This window comes from Denticeps clupeoides, chromosome 2 (genome assembly GCF_900700375.1).
Source record: "Denticeps clupeoides chromosome 2, fDenClu1.1, whole genome shotgun sequence".
Classification (NCBI taxonomy): domain Eukaryota; kingdom Metazoa; phylum Chordata; class Actinopteri; order Clupeiformes; family Denticipitidae; genus Denticeps; species Denticeps clupeoides.
In genome coordinates, this window is record NC_041708.1 from 5,498,936 (window position 1) to 5,513,357 (window position 14,422).

General features: G+C 46.7%; 2 protein-coding genes across 4 annotated transcripts in view; both read right to left on the reverse strand.

Moving 5' to 3' along the window:
* Positions 1-336: 336 nt before the first annotated feature.
* On the reverse strand, positions 337-2,101 carry dkk1b (dickkopf WNT signaling pathway inhibitor 1b). Its single transcript, XM_028969724.1, has 4 exons — positions 1,630-2,101; positions 1,403-1,538; positions 975-1,112; positions 337-894 (listed from the first exon to the last, which is right to left on the reverse strand). The coding sequence occupies exons 1-4, from the start codon at positions 1,936-1,938 to the stop codon at positions 641-643; spliced, it is 837 nt and encodes a 278-aa protein (XP_028825557.1). The 5' UTR covers positions 1,939-2,101; the 3' UTR covers positions 337-640.
* A 3,867-nt stretch (positions 2,102-5,968) lies between these two features.
* prkg1b (protein kinase cGMP-dependent 1b) overlaps positions 5,969-14,422 on the reverse strand; it is a 100,167-nt gene continuing 91,713 nt past the window's right edge. For all 3 annotated transcript variants that reach the window (XM_028968251.1, XM_028968250.1, XM_028968253.1), the window contains 9 exons: positions 10,587-10,683; positions 9,583-9,722; positions 9,018-9,107; positions 8,651-8,792; positions 8,368-8,531; positions 8,099-8,221; positions 7,943-8,005; positions 7,776-7,842; positions 5,969-7,309 (listed from right to left, as the gene is read on the reverse strand). In XM_028968251.1, coding sequence (XP_028824084.1) covers positions 7,211-7,309; positions 7,776-7,842; positions 7,943-8,005; positions 8,099-8,221; positions 8,368-8,531; positions 8,651-8,792; positions 9,018-9,107; positions 9,583-9,722; positions 10,587-10,683 — 985 coding nt within the window. In that variant the 3' untranslated portion in view covers positions 5,969-7,210. The remainder of the gene's footprint in view (positions 7,310-7,775; positions 7,843-7,942; positions 8,006-8,098; positions 8,222-8,367; positions 8,532-8,650; positions 8,793-9,017; positions 9,108-9,582; positions 9,723-10,586; positions 10,684-14,422) is intronic.

Sequence of the window (14,422 nt, forward strand, 5' to 3'; positions counted from 1 at the left end):
TGATAGGACGTTATTTACAGCATTTTACCGTTTTGCGTTACCATAACTCCGCCATAACCACTACTCTAATGTTGAAAGTAGGCATACCGAAGAACACGTGCAATTCATGACAGTTTAAGGAGTTCACTTCATTACACTCTTTATTTAAAATAAAAATAGACATTTATATCAATTTCTATATAACTGTAAAAGGGGAAATATACACAACAGAATAGTTAAAAAAAAAAAAAAAAAAAAAAAAAAAAAAAAAAAAAAAAAAAAAAAAAAAAAAAGACTTGATGCACCTGCTCTAGAAGTAGTTGTTAAAACCAAAATAACATTTAGAGTTAAGTGCCAACATCGGTATGGTATTTACAGTACAGTAATTTACTGCAATCGTATATATAAAGTTCCACAGAGAAACAATCTTTCTACTCTGATTTCTTTTTTTTTTTTTTTTTTTTTTTTACAATTTTGTCGATTTTAAAACAGAACAGAGTATTCCATTCAAATCCATCTGCCGTCACAGTCCGGATAAAAACCACACATCAAAGAACTCGCCTTCCCCGAGAGGCTTGGATTCACAGAGCGAGAGACGGAGCGTGAGAGTGAGAGAGAGAGAGGGAGAGAGAGAGGGAGAAATCCCACGCTTTCTCGCAGCTCAGTGTCTCTGGCACGTGTGAAGGCTTCGGGACGACTTGCCGCTGTGCTCCCCGCTCTGGGTCCTGCAGGACAGGCCCGCCCCGCAGTCGCACCGCTGGAATATCTCCAGGCCGTGGGTGCCTTTTCGCTTGTGCTTGGTGCACACCTGACCCTCCTTCAGGACGGGCTTGCAGATCTTGGACCAGAAGTGGCGCGCGCAGCACAGTCCCTCGGCGCAGTCCGAGGACCGCAGGCAGTTCTCGCCTTCCAGACCTGGGGAGGCGTCGCACGTTAAAAAAAACAAACCGCGGCAAGTGCGCCTGAAGGGTTCCCAGTCACGGGCCGGCTCTCACCTTTGATGGCCTGGGGCGGGTCTCTGGGCTGCGCTTTGACCTGCGGCGCCGCTGTGGAGTTGCCCTCGCTGGTGCTGCCCGCCGCCTCCTCGGCTCCGGGCTGCTGAAGCAGGTCCGCGTCGTTCGGCTGGCAGAATCCTGGAGAAGCAAAAAAAAAAAAAAAAAAAAAAGAAAAACGGCCGGTCAGACCACCAACACTTCTACGAGACTCGCCGCATCCCCCGGGCATTATGAGCCAAGACGCATGTCCTACAAGCGGGTGGGTAACACACTCGCCTATGAACCAGAAGACCCAGGTTCGAATCCCACTTACTACCATCGTGTCCCTGAGCAAGACACTTGCTCCAGGGGGGGGGGGGGGGGGGGGGGGGACTGTCCCTGTAACTACTGATCGTAAGTTGGAAAGAAACGAAGCTTCTCCTCCTCACCGTTGCTGCAGTGGTTGCCAGGGCAGCACACAGCATCCCGCACGCAGCGCTTCCTGCGCTTCTTGCAGTGCAGGCAGGCCCCGCGGAAGCAGTACTCCTCGCCGCTGCACTCTCCGTCCGCGGCGCAGTGCTGGGGCTGCGGGAGACAAGGAAGAGGTGGTCTCGGTCACTCTCACCGTCAAACGGCCGCCGCTCCGCCGATTCCCGGCCGCGAAGAGGGACGTTACCTGCACGGCGTCGATGGCGAAGTTCTGCGTCTCGCCGTCAGGTGCCGGCTCACCTGGGCTCTCGCTGACCGGGTGCGCCGAGCCCGCCGCGCCGGCCAGGTTCTTGATCGCGTTGGAGTTGACCGGCGCCGAGCCGGTCACGCAGCCCGCGAACAGCAGGCAGCAGGCGAGCGTCGCGGAGAGCCGCGCCATGGCGCAGAGCGGGGCAGGGCGGGCTGGCGGGACGGGGAGGTTGGGGGGGATGTTGTCTAGATTCCTTCGGCGAGGACGCGGCCGCTCTGGAGCCAACCGGCGGCCCCGCCGGCGCATTTATACGCGCAGCCTCCGCCTCGGGATCCCGCCCCCGACTGTGTGCAACAAAGGGGGCGACGGCGATTTCAAAGGAGCCGTGACGCGGCCCGAACGGGAGCGTTCCGCAATGTTTGCGCGCAATTATCGGCGCAACATCAAACGCGCGCCGGCGCGCCTCGTTATCCGGGGTTAAACCGGGATTACGAAACGGGGCCGGCGGCGTGACGTCACGCGTCGCCGTCATTAGCACAACATCCACCATGTGTTTCACGTTATAGCTCGATGCTAATTATGCTAATGAGTTCTTCATAACAGCACGTCGTTCGTTTTAATAATTTCTCGGTCTTTCTCACCTGAAGTTGGGGATGAATACACTGCCGACACTTTACTATGACCACAAATTCATGTTTAACCAAGAGTATTCTGAAATAATACTTGAGAATAATAATGCTTTTTACCTCAGGGAACATGACAGGTTGCTGACTTAGTGTGATAACTATGCTCACTGTTAAATTGAGCTGTTTCTCTGATCACGATCAATAAAGTATTCTACCAAAAGTATTCCAGAAGAGTTTTCTGAAATAATACTTTAGAATAATAATGCTTTTTACCGCAGGGAACATGACAGGTTGCTGACTGAGTGAGATAACTACGCTCACTGTTAAACTGAGCTGTTTCTCCGATCATGGTCAGTAAAATATTCTGCCAAAAGTATTCCAGAAAAGTATTCTGATATAATATGTTTGAATAATGATGCTTTTTACCTCAGAGGACATGACAGGTTGCTAACGGAGTGTGATAACTATGCTCACTGTTAAACTGAGCTGTTTATCTGATCACTGTCAATAAAGTATTCTGCCAAAAGTATTCCAGAAAAGTATTCTGATATAATATGTTTGAATAATGATGCTTTTTACCTCAGGGAACATGACATGTTGCTAACGGACTGCGATAGCTACACTCACTGTTAAACTGAGCTGTTTCTCCGACTTCTAAAGATGACTTGTTTTACCCCGCACCTTCACTGAGCCGATGGTTCTTCGCAGTTCTACTCATTCCACCGATGTGCTGGCTCAGCAGATGTAATATTGTCGATAGATAGTAAAAAAACGGATCACTTTAAATGTGCTGCTGCTGAGTCTGCTGCTAACCACCTGCGAACAGGCAGGCACACGCACCGTGTATTGTCACATTTACTAATGAAGTGTACTCTGAGGGCACTTTCTCAATTTAGGTTTTGTATGATGCAACGTCCACACAATACGTTCAGGCAAGTCTGAAAGTCAATTTATGAAAGCAAATAAAAAAAATATATATGGAAATGGGTGGAGGGTAGGACGAGCTTCGGGCCTTCATAATGGATGGTTATTCGAGTCATTTTGCGTCCATTAGCGGCGTCAGATGTGGCCGAACTTTGAAATGTACTTGATTAAAACACGCGGCGAGGATCAAAGCGGCCCGATATGCAAATCGGGCCGAGTGAAAAGTTTGCCGAATTAATTACCATTCAGGCCCGAACGCTTCGGCCGCAAACAGCGGCTGATTAGCGGCCGGCGATAAGTGGCTGCCAGCGCCGCCTCTGAACTTCAGCTACGCGCTTAGAACGATTAGCCGCGTCCTTTCCTGCTATTGGAACGTCACGTCGCGGGAAGCCGCCATTCCCCCCCTCCAGTCCGGGCGCGGGTGCGTGGACGCCACGTCACGTGACCCCGAAAACGCGCCAAAACGGGTCCCGGATCGCCCCCAAAATGACGCAAAACGCAAACTTTTTTATTCTACGCGGTGTGCGTGGGTCCAATTTTGCCAGATTTATCGGGACATTAAACTTTTCATATATATATATATACACACACATATATATTTTTGGTTATTTAGCGACCACGACTGCCGCCAGCGTTTGTCCCCATGTGGCAATTATTCCGCTGGAAAAATCCCCGACAAAGCGCGGATTCAAGAGCCCTGCCGCAATAATTGGGATTGCTTTTTTTTTTCTTCTTTTCTTTTCTTTGATTGTCACATTTTTTTTTATGTCCCGGTGCTTGTTGGCGCGAAGCAATTTAACAGTTTCAAAGTGCATGTCTGCCAAATACTTGGGATAACCCTGGCAAATAAAAGGCTTTGATGTTGTTGACAGAGGTCAGTTATAATAGGCGACGACAAGACAAACGTTCAATCCACTTCATTAAACGTGAATTGGCCGCATTCATCCCCATTCTTTGCTCCCCGGGCTTTGTTTTAATTGTACATCCCGGGCCTACAGTGGTGTAAAATGAAGCTTGCGCAAAGGGGGCCTTTGATGGAGGCCAGATCAAACACAAGCGAAGCCCCACGTCTTCATCATCGGGGCCCGAGCGCTTCCACAAACACTCCATTTGCTTCTTTTTACTCCCCCCCCCCCCCCCCCCCCCCCCCCCCCCCACCCAGCAGACATCGGTGCTCATCAAACAAAAAAAAAAAAAAAAATACAAATGCAGGTAATCCTGTTTGGTTGTTGCTGTTAAATGCAGCATGCAAAGCCTGTAAAGTTTTAAAGTTTTTTTTTCCTTCCTCCAAATCACTTACAAATCGGGGAAAAGCTGGGGAGCAAACAGATCTGACGTGGACGTGGATGATGTCAGGTGCCTTTCAACTCCCTCTTGTGGCGGTAAGCAAACATGCAATTAATTAACATTCAGCAATTATAAAGGTAGAGCATTGAATGGGCATTATTGTGCTATTTTATATTGTCTAAAAAAATCTCATTTGTATTATATATATATGCATACACAAATGTACATTTCATTGTGTCTGTAGAATGAATCGAACGGGTTCTATTAAAAGAGCAGTGCAGAGCATATTAATTGTAAGTCATTGTACACATTTGTATTCACCTGCGCACTTGTTTATGTCTGCATGTTATGAAGGTGGCTTAAGGTGGAACCTTATGCAACCAGAACAAATTTAACACGCGTTCAAGTGCAAAACCTGCTGTGCTGTATCACTATTTGTTTAGCTGCATGAATAAAACATCAAAATGCACGTACATTTACAACTTGCTGTCGCTCACACGTGCAATGCAGCATTCTGCATTTGAATTATTTTTTTTTTTAAGTGAAGCGATTGTCATTGCAGAACACAGCAGGCACAGCACACGGCGACACAACTAAATGTGTCTTCTGCTTTTAACCCATCACCCTTTAGTGAGCAGTGGGCAGCATGACAGGCGCCCGGGGAGCAGCGTACTTCGGTACTTGGACTGAGGTGCTTCGTGGCACCTTGGCATTTTGAACCGTTTATCAGTTTGGGCGACTGCTCGCTTGCATCGTTTTGTTCCCTGTAAGGATAAGAAGTGATTCTCAATTCTTTCAAAACGCAAAAACCCACCCTCTGACTTACAGCTGGGGAGCTGCGATGCAGAAAACGTCCTTTTTCAGGCACAAAAATGTCTCTGATGTCTTCAGAGCAGCCACTAGAAACAACAAAACGTTGTCACCGAGGTTATCTAAGAGGTGGCGAGATAGAGGGCAGAGGTGTTAGCTTACAATTAAGCTTTGCTTGATGTGCTCAGCTTCTGAGGGGTCAAGCCCAGGCTCATCCTGGGCCGCGACTCTATGCTCCTTGTTAACCGCTTGACAGGTTGAATTTGCCATTTATATAGAAATATGTCACACCATTGTAAGAGCAGGGCTGACATCACTTTACTGGACATGGAGTAGTCAACTTTAAGTCTTATATATATATATATATATATATATATATAGAGAGAGAGAGATCGTAAGAAATAAAGGCATATAAATCACTGGCATATAAATCACGGGCAAAGTAAGGACAACAGTTTCGACTTCTCTTGGCCTGTTTCATGCAGCATCAGAACAAACAGAAGGTCATTTTGGATGCCATGGATTTTAAGGCACTTTGCAATAATGCCAGAAGCAGAGTGGTGAACGCAATAACATCATTCAGAGGTCACTTAAAAAGCCAAGTATAACATCACCACCATCCATAACGTGAGGGGGGGGGGGGGGGGGGGGGGGGGGGGGGTAGAAACGAAAGAAAAATCAGAAAATAATAACGTAATAAAGTTTTACTCTAACAATAAAGTATTTCTACACGTATCACAAAATATTAGCACTGAATATATACACAATATATACTGGTCCTACAATAAATAAGATTTCCCCCTTACATATATATTTGTTGTTGTTGTTTTCCAGCACAGTATCTCATGTGTTCATGACATTTGAGGTCTAGTGGAGAAGAATCACTTGGCGTACAACAAACGAGACAGCAAATAAAGGATTTCCAGTGGATCTACACCCCATGCAGTGTGTTCTTGTAACAGTTTACATCAGTTTCGGCTTTCTTTCTTTTTTCTTTTTTTTTTTTAATCTGAAAGGGACCGTTAGCGCAACCTGGTGGCTGATGTTGGTATTTAAATTGACAGCAGTTTATTCCATTAAAAAAAAAACAGTGATTATAAGAGCGCCGGCATTAAGTAATTAGCTAGTTTAAGACAACAGTTCATAAGTGGATGCATAGAGTTCTGTTCAGCTACTTTAGTAGATAATAACCGGCACAAATGCATGTCGTTTGTTATACTACGTATGTTTCTAGGTATTTCCTTTCAGGGTTCTGACGTTCCTCGTGTGTAAAGATCTCATAACTAAGGTGAAGCGTTGTTCGTCAGATGTAACTGCGGTGCTTTAAGATAAGAGGGTCTTATGTGTGCTTTTGAAAAAGGAAATACATCTACAGACTTCATAGGCATCGCTATCTCAGAGGAGTCTTCTGGTCGCACTGTGAACAAGTGGAGAATGTGCAGTCTAATAACTTCATTACCACAGGCACAATATGTGACTTCATGCAGACGCAATCAGCCAAAAAAAAAATGGTGGTGGGGGCCGCGGGGGACGACGACACAGGTTCACACTCTAGGATAAAAGACACGTACGGAAAAGCTCGTTTCTGTTTCTCCAGAACAAACAGGCCCGTGGTTGTAGATACAGATCTTTGCCTGAACAATGCAGTCCTCAAACCCCCCACACCATCATCCCAAGTCAGGTCCACACAGGGGGCTTGGTGGAGGTGGTGCAGGGGAGGGGGTCAAGGCCCTGCAGGGGGGCGAGGGGGTTAGGGGGTAGCTGAGCATCGATCCCGACGCCGTCCGAGGGGGCAGCGGCGTCGGGGAAGGCACCTCGGTGACCCAGAGATGATCTTTCCCAGGTAAGTCTCTCTTTCTCCTGCACAGTCACTCGTCTGCAGCCCCAAACCTTCTCCCCTACCCCCTCCCTCCCAGGGAGGCACGCTTGCGCTAAAAGTCCGTGTCCCAGCCGGAGTTGTCGTCTGGAGGTGGGTCATCGTTGTCCTCGGGGAAGCTGTCGAAATTGCTTGTGTCGGTCGGTGACGATACCTGAATTGCGTGGGGAAATGGGGTAGTGAGTCCTCTTGTGGTGGAAATATGGCTGTTTGAACATGCAACCCTTTGGTCACGAGTCCGTTTCGTTACCCCCTAGGCCACCGCTGCCCCCCAAATTTTAACTAATGGTGCAACTATGGAGAATACAGCTAAATCCCAAAATACAATAATTAAAAAGTCATAAACGGGTTGAAATAGGCACGTGAATTTTATTATTGACATGGCTACATATGAATAAATTAGAAAATTGCTTCACCTTTGAAATAGGGTGGTGGTAGCCTAGTGAGTAACACACTCGCCTATGAACCAGAAGACCCAGGTTCAAATCCCACTCACTAAATGAAATATAGTGCCACTATCACATTTTAATTCCTAGATCACGTTTAAGATGTGACTGATTACTCATACGTTTGACATAGTTCAGAGACTGTGGTGCACTGTGGTGTGATTTTTCACTTACATCGGGGATGATGGGTGGAGTTAGTGTTCCTTTCCTCAGCCCCTCCCAGTTAAACCCTTCAAACCACCTGAGATTCACATGAGACAAACAGATTCAACGGATTTTTCCCCCCCCGTAGTTGTATCAAGTCGACGATTGTCCGAGATGATAACCAGAGCGCTGCTTACTTGTGCTTCTGTATGTCCTTGACCCCATTTTTCAAGTTTCCTAATCTCTCTGAGGGATTGTCCCTGAAAATAATTTCAGTCATTGCCAAATATCTGTATATTCAGACACTTTATTCTTTAGTGTATGTGTTATGTATGTATGTTTTATTAACACACCTGCATAGCTTCTTTATTAAATTGGCAGCATTTTTCGTGATCTTCTTTGGGAACTCTATCATGTCAATCCCCCTCAGGATAATGTTGTACGTCTTCATTGGGTCGGGACCTGAGAATGGTGGACTGCAAAAAGGAAGAGCACCATTTATAAGTCCAAACTCCAGTCGAATATTATCTGTGTTTGTCTACGGCAACCTATTGGCAAGTTCCCTAATATAAGATAAATAAGTGTAACTAAAGAGTAGCAAAGGCTTAATGACACCACGTACCTTCCAGTAAGAAGTTCATACATAAGGATTCCCAATGACCAGTAGTCTGCGGAAATATCGTGACCTTTGTTTAGGATGATTTCGGGGGCAACATACTCTGGAGTGCCACAGAACGTCCAGGTTTTTTTCCCAAATCCGATCTTTTTCGCAAATCCAAAATCCACCTGAAATGACATTTTCACGATGAGGGAAAACGAACGTTCTACCCCGACACACTAAGTCGTGTTCCTTTTCTTGTAGAATTCGGCTAATTAATGAGCCAGTGAAGCACACATCCACCCACCAGCTTGGCATAGCCTCTGTGATCCAGGATGAGGTTTTCTGGCTTCAGATCCCGGTAGATGATCCCTTTGGAATGCAAGTAGGCAAAAGCTTCGACCACACAGGCCGTGTAGAAGCGCGTGGTGGCGTCTTCAAACGAACCTCTGAAAAAAACATCAAAAGTCCACCAGCTATTAGTGGAGTGATGAGGAACACATACATTCCTGAGTGTGTATTCAGCATATGTCTTATCATCTCGGGTCATTTTCCCATTCACGCATAAAACCTAGTCCCAGACTAAAAGCAGTCTAGTCTAGAACTAGGCTTAATCCATACATGGGACACTGACTTCATTTTTTGATGCGTGGCATATTACAAAAGATTGTCACCTGTCCCTCAGAATGGTCCACAGCTCTCCGCCCAGGCAGGCCTCCATCAGCATGTAGAGGTACTTGCTGTCTTTAAATGTCCTATAAAGCCTGGTGGAACAAAAACGGGTATCACTGCAGGAGAAACAGAGGCAGGCGAACGTGATTACGCTGCAGTGATCATATGATTCAGCTTAGCCAATTCAACTCTAGGCAACATATTTCTGGGCCCATGTCAAGACTTACATGTTAGAACATGACAAACACTTGAAACCATTATTTGACACCAACTAAATATAACTGCTTGTGAGGTGTAAAATGTTACGACGTACACTCCAATTTGAATAGACATGACAATTTATTTATGACCATGTAATAAATCATAAAGCACTTCAGCACCAACCTGATATGTCTTGTTCAACAATCAATAGTTTTAGCCTTTGTGGCTGAAAAATAATGTGTTACTACAGACAAGGTATCACTGATAACCAGTCAGTTTTGCTGCTCATTCATGATCTCAACAACCATAAGGTTGCTCCTAACGTCCGGCCTGTAGTGTATGACAATGCTCTGATGCTCCATGTACCTAACGATGAAGTCGGAGTGTGCTTCCTGCATGATCTGCTTCTCGGAACGAATGTGCTCCTGCTGCCGCGTGTCCACTATGTGCCTCTTCTTCAGGATTTTCATCGCAAACGTTTTGGTCTCATCACTTTTGAGCTGAACCTTGAATAATCGACAAAGACAGAAAAAAAAAAAAAAACGGTATTTAACAATGACAATGTGCTAATGACCTGCTAGTGAGATCAAGCCTTGTAAACACCTCCCCTAAAGTCCCCAACTAAGCTCTTTCACATGCCAAGATGTTCTCTGAATAACGTATGACATAACGTAGCCTATTCATGACTGCAGAAATCCTTAGGCAGGGAGATTCTTCACATCGTGTCTCGGGGGGAGCGCCTTCATGTCAGGGGGTCATCAGATCCCCAGCCATCCAGGCCCAGTGCGCACTTGATGCCCCCCTGGCCGCATGGGCACTTCTCTTCCCCTGCAGTGCCCTGGAGCCAAAAATAGGCAGGAGTTGGGGATTCCTGTTTAGGCTACAGCTCTGGGATTCCCTTCCCTCCGAGACCGTGTGATCTCACACACCTGCACCGCGCTTACGCCGTAGTCGCTCAGACACAACTAATTAGACAATCATTCATGTCAATATAATGAAAATCATTTTCATTATAGTTTCTATTTTACATTGATAATGAAGTTGTCTTAGAAACGTTGCAGAATGACCTCACCTCTGGGTTCAAGTTTCTGGCACTTCTAAACTTACAGTAAAAAAGTTGCTTAGAGTAGAGGAAAGACTAAATTAAAGCTGGCTCATGGTTCTGGGCAGCATAAAAATTAAATTAAGCTAGAATTTATTAGCTTTAGCTAATGAGACATGGTGAGAAGTGAACATTCTGCTGTTTTTGTTGTTGCTCTGAATGAAACGTAGACTCTCAAGCACCTAAAAAAGAATTTGTATTCTCATGATTCACTGGCCAGCAAAGTAGCTTTCATTCACTACGACAAAAAGAGAGAAAGGGAGCCTACCAGTTCCACTCGACCGAAACCTCCGACCCCCAGAGTGTCAATGATGTTGAAGTCCACCAGCTTCAGGTTGGAGAAGAACGCGTTCTCCGCTTCGTATCTGCATTTTTTGACATGGAAGAAGGGGAACTTCTTAGACGTGTGGACAGAGTAGGTGATGTGGAAAAACAGGGGGGTGAGAGGAGAGGGCAGACTGTTCACTCGTTCCCTGGGTTTTCGTTCCCGGACAGGCACAGGAAGAAGGTCCCGCATTGTGCAGTCGCTTTGGTCGGACTTCTCAAAAACAGCAATCAGAACGTCACAGTGTATTAGTGTGCGAAAAACCCAACGTCCAGTCGCCGGGTTCAAGAGTACGTTCGGCAAAGCATCAACAGGAGTCCTCTCTGGAAAGCCGAGCTAAGGAGCCAGTTACATTTCACGTGAAGAAGTTTCCGCTCACGGAGAAACAAGAAGTCGTCAAGATCGCCCGAGTCTCCCTGCATGAAGATCGGCCCCAGGTGCAAGGCCAAGAAAGTCAAAAGCAGGGCTGCGGGAGCCTCCGGAGCCGATACGACAATGAGCCAAAGTACAGGTGCAACAGATGGAAATGCCGCGAGACTCTGCGAGCTTCTCCGGAGAAGCGACCGCCGACCCTGCCCGCTTGCGTTGGGATTGCCCTTCAGACACCACCGGGCGACGTGACAAACACGGCCAGGTTCCCAATGCTTAAGATTAGCCCGGCCCCCAAATATCAGCCACTACTATTACTGGGCAGCTGATCCCAGTAGTATTTTTAGCAGGCGGCGCAAAGTTCTTGCCAGTAGCATCCCTGTGCCGAACCCAACCTACTGCCAACCGGGGTTATCGATCCGTTATGGAATCGCAGTTCTTTGCCCTGAGAGCTCTACCGCAGATGCACGTTTGTGTGGCGGTGGACATAGGGGCGGCAGTGTTTTTTTCGCCTTTCTAGTCCCCTTGCCAGGCACGCCGTACGGCACGTTTTGCTTTCTGCAGCACTTCGGAAGCCGTAAAACGGCTTTAAGGGGACGGATCCAGTTTTGTTGCTGTGCAACAGGTTTAGCCTTGCGTTGCCAACCTCAGACCAGGCAGATGGTCTAGGCTTTCATCCAGACCGTGGACTGTGGATTGCGTCTGGAGCCTGCCATTGGTCCATGGACAAGTATAGCCAGAGTCTACTTTTGACAGGGTGTGTAAGTGTGTATATCTGTCACAACTATCCAGTTCACTGGTGTGCAAATTGCACACTTTGCCATAAAACTATTACTTTATTAAAACAAGAACTTTAGACCCACTAACAATCCAGACAAGATCTAACTTGAAGTGAACCATGGTGTTCCTCCATATCTGATTATGCTCAGTGTGAGATGAAGGTAAAAGCCCTGGGCTAAATCAGGGCCTGATGACGATATTCAACCCTGGGTTAGGGTTAGGGTCTGTCTCATGGCCTGAAATGTGTTGTTTGAACCTGTTTCCTCCTCACCTACAGTTCCTCTAACTGTGGGCCGCTATTTCTTTCCAGAGTCTGTACGAATGAGAAGTGTTTATGAACTGTCACATTACATTGTGAAGGTCAAGGCACGTGAAGAGTGTTGTGGTTACCGAAATTCACTCTGCTTTTAGATTTTATGTCTAAGGTTATAAAGTGTTTGCTGGGTGGTTGACCACTCTTGCTCTTATTTAAAAATCCTTCTACCAGTGGTTCTGAAAGTGGGGGGGGCTGTGGGGCATATGCGTCTACCAAAGTAGACAGAGAAAATTTGGGGACCACAACATGTCAGTCTAGAGAGTGGTCCCACACCTAAATCTGGTTAGCAGAGTTCCCGAAAATTCGGCAAGAGTGACAAGCAAGAAACAGGCCAAGGTGACATCCTGCATATCTGCAGTGAATAAATAGCAGCCGCGCTGATGGAAACGCAGCCCGTAACTCACCCGCGGCCAGCGTGAATGTTTAAACAGCCTGAGATACCTGGCTGAGATACCTGACACATCTATCTCGTTCCAGTTTTTTTGTATGGCTGCAATGCTTGCAGGCTTGAACCCCCCACTCCAGAAAAACGCGTCACAAGACACCCTGTCATCCCTGCCGAGCCCTTAAGAGGGTAGTGGAAAAAGAAGCGAAGGGGCGGAGTGTCACGCGGTCCCATCTGCACCCTGCTATAAAGCCAGGGGCTCAGGAGGGGCGGGCTGCTCAGGGCATCGGCCCCTGGGCTCTGAGTGGGAGCGGGGAGGGGTTATCCCGAAGTAAGCCCCCCGAGGCTTATAAACCTCCAGCGTTAAAGTAAACACTAGTTAAAAATACAGCATGGAATGCGGGAAGGGCTTTGTACGAACATTTAAACGATAGCGCTCTGCCAAAAAAATACAACAAATACTCAGTAGACATAACTTTTATCATGTCGTTATTTTAAAAATACTGTCACTATACTGTGTACGCTTCACAAAGTACACTAGACATGTTTAATCGTATGGGTATCTACAATCAACAGAGTTCCCAACCAATGATACACAACCCATGTAGCCATTTCAGGGCCGCTGGAACACTGGAGCCTCTCCCACTAATCTTTCAGCGAAAAATAATCCAGGCTGGGAATCAAACCCAACCCGTTGTAAGGAAGTTTATCACTGTGTTGCCCATTGAGACATACTGTATGTGATTATGGGCCATATAAGAAATACATGTTGCTGTAGTTGTTGTTGTTGCCTGGGGCAGTGGTGGCCTAGCGGTTAAGGTAGCGGCCCCGTAATCAGAAGGTTGCCGGTTCAAATCCCGATGTGCCAAGGTGCCACTGAGGTGCCACTGAGCAAAGCACCGTCCCCACACACTGCTCCCCGGGCGCCTGTCATGGCTGCCCACTGCTCACTCAGGGTGATGGGTTAAATGCAGAGGACAAATTTCACTGTGTGCACTGTGTGCTGTGCTGCTGTGTATCACAATCACTTCACTTTCACTTTTAAAAAAAAAGATACAAATTAATATACTGTAAATAGTAACACGTAAAACCTAAAAAATTCCCATAGTTCGGATCTGGTTCCCTATATCGGGTAGAAGAACTGATGCTTGGAAGGGCCCATCTCAGGAGACTGTTGGTTCTATAGCTCAAAGCCGTCATGGGTCATTAGAGTACCAACAACAATCCGTATGTGCAAATTCACGATGTCCACATTCCTACACGTTCAGCGCCACCGCCCTACGTATCTCCAGCCTGGCACCTGCAGCTGTGAAAATAAGCCCTAAACCCTAAAACCGAGGCAGGACGACCCCGCACACGCTGTCCGCATCAAGGGTCACCGAGCCGCTATGGCTCATTTCGAGTCCACGGGCCTGACCCGCAGACGGGCCGGACGGGAGACGGCGGCCAGTGCAGCTGGGGCCTTCGGTGTGAGCTCATGACCTAATCAGGCCTTGGGTCACCACCAGCGGCTTCGGCCTATGTCACGTTACATTGCACTCAGTTAAAGCTCCTTTCACTTTATATAATGGAGGCATTATTCCGTGTCAGGGCAATTTTACATGCAGAGCACAAACTTTAATCATCTTCAAACGAATCAAAAAAAAGGACAGGCCTAATTCATTCACAGTTTCTAGGAATTTCTTCATTTATTATTCTGAAAAATACACAATGCAATTTAGCAAACACCATGGACACCGTTTCACAAAAACGATCTTCCCTCATTAAGTGTTGGTTTGAGCAGCAATTCACAGTCTGCTGTGAACAGATAGACTCACACATCGAGTGTTCTGCAAATTTATTCTGCTTTTCCCTTTCATTCCTCAAATTCCTGCGCGTCCATATGTTGTTTTTGTTCCATATTCACGTTACAAATATATTTAACGCAAT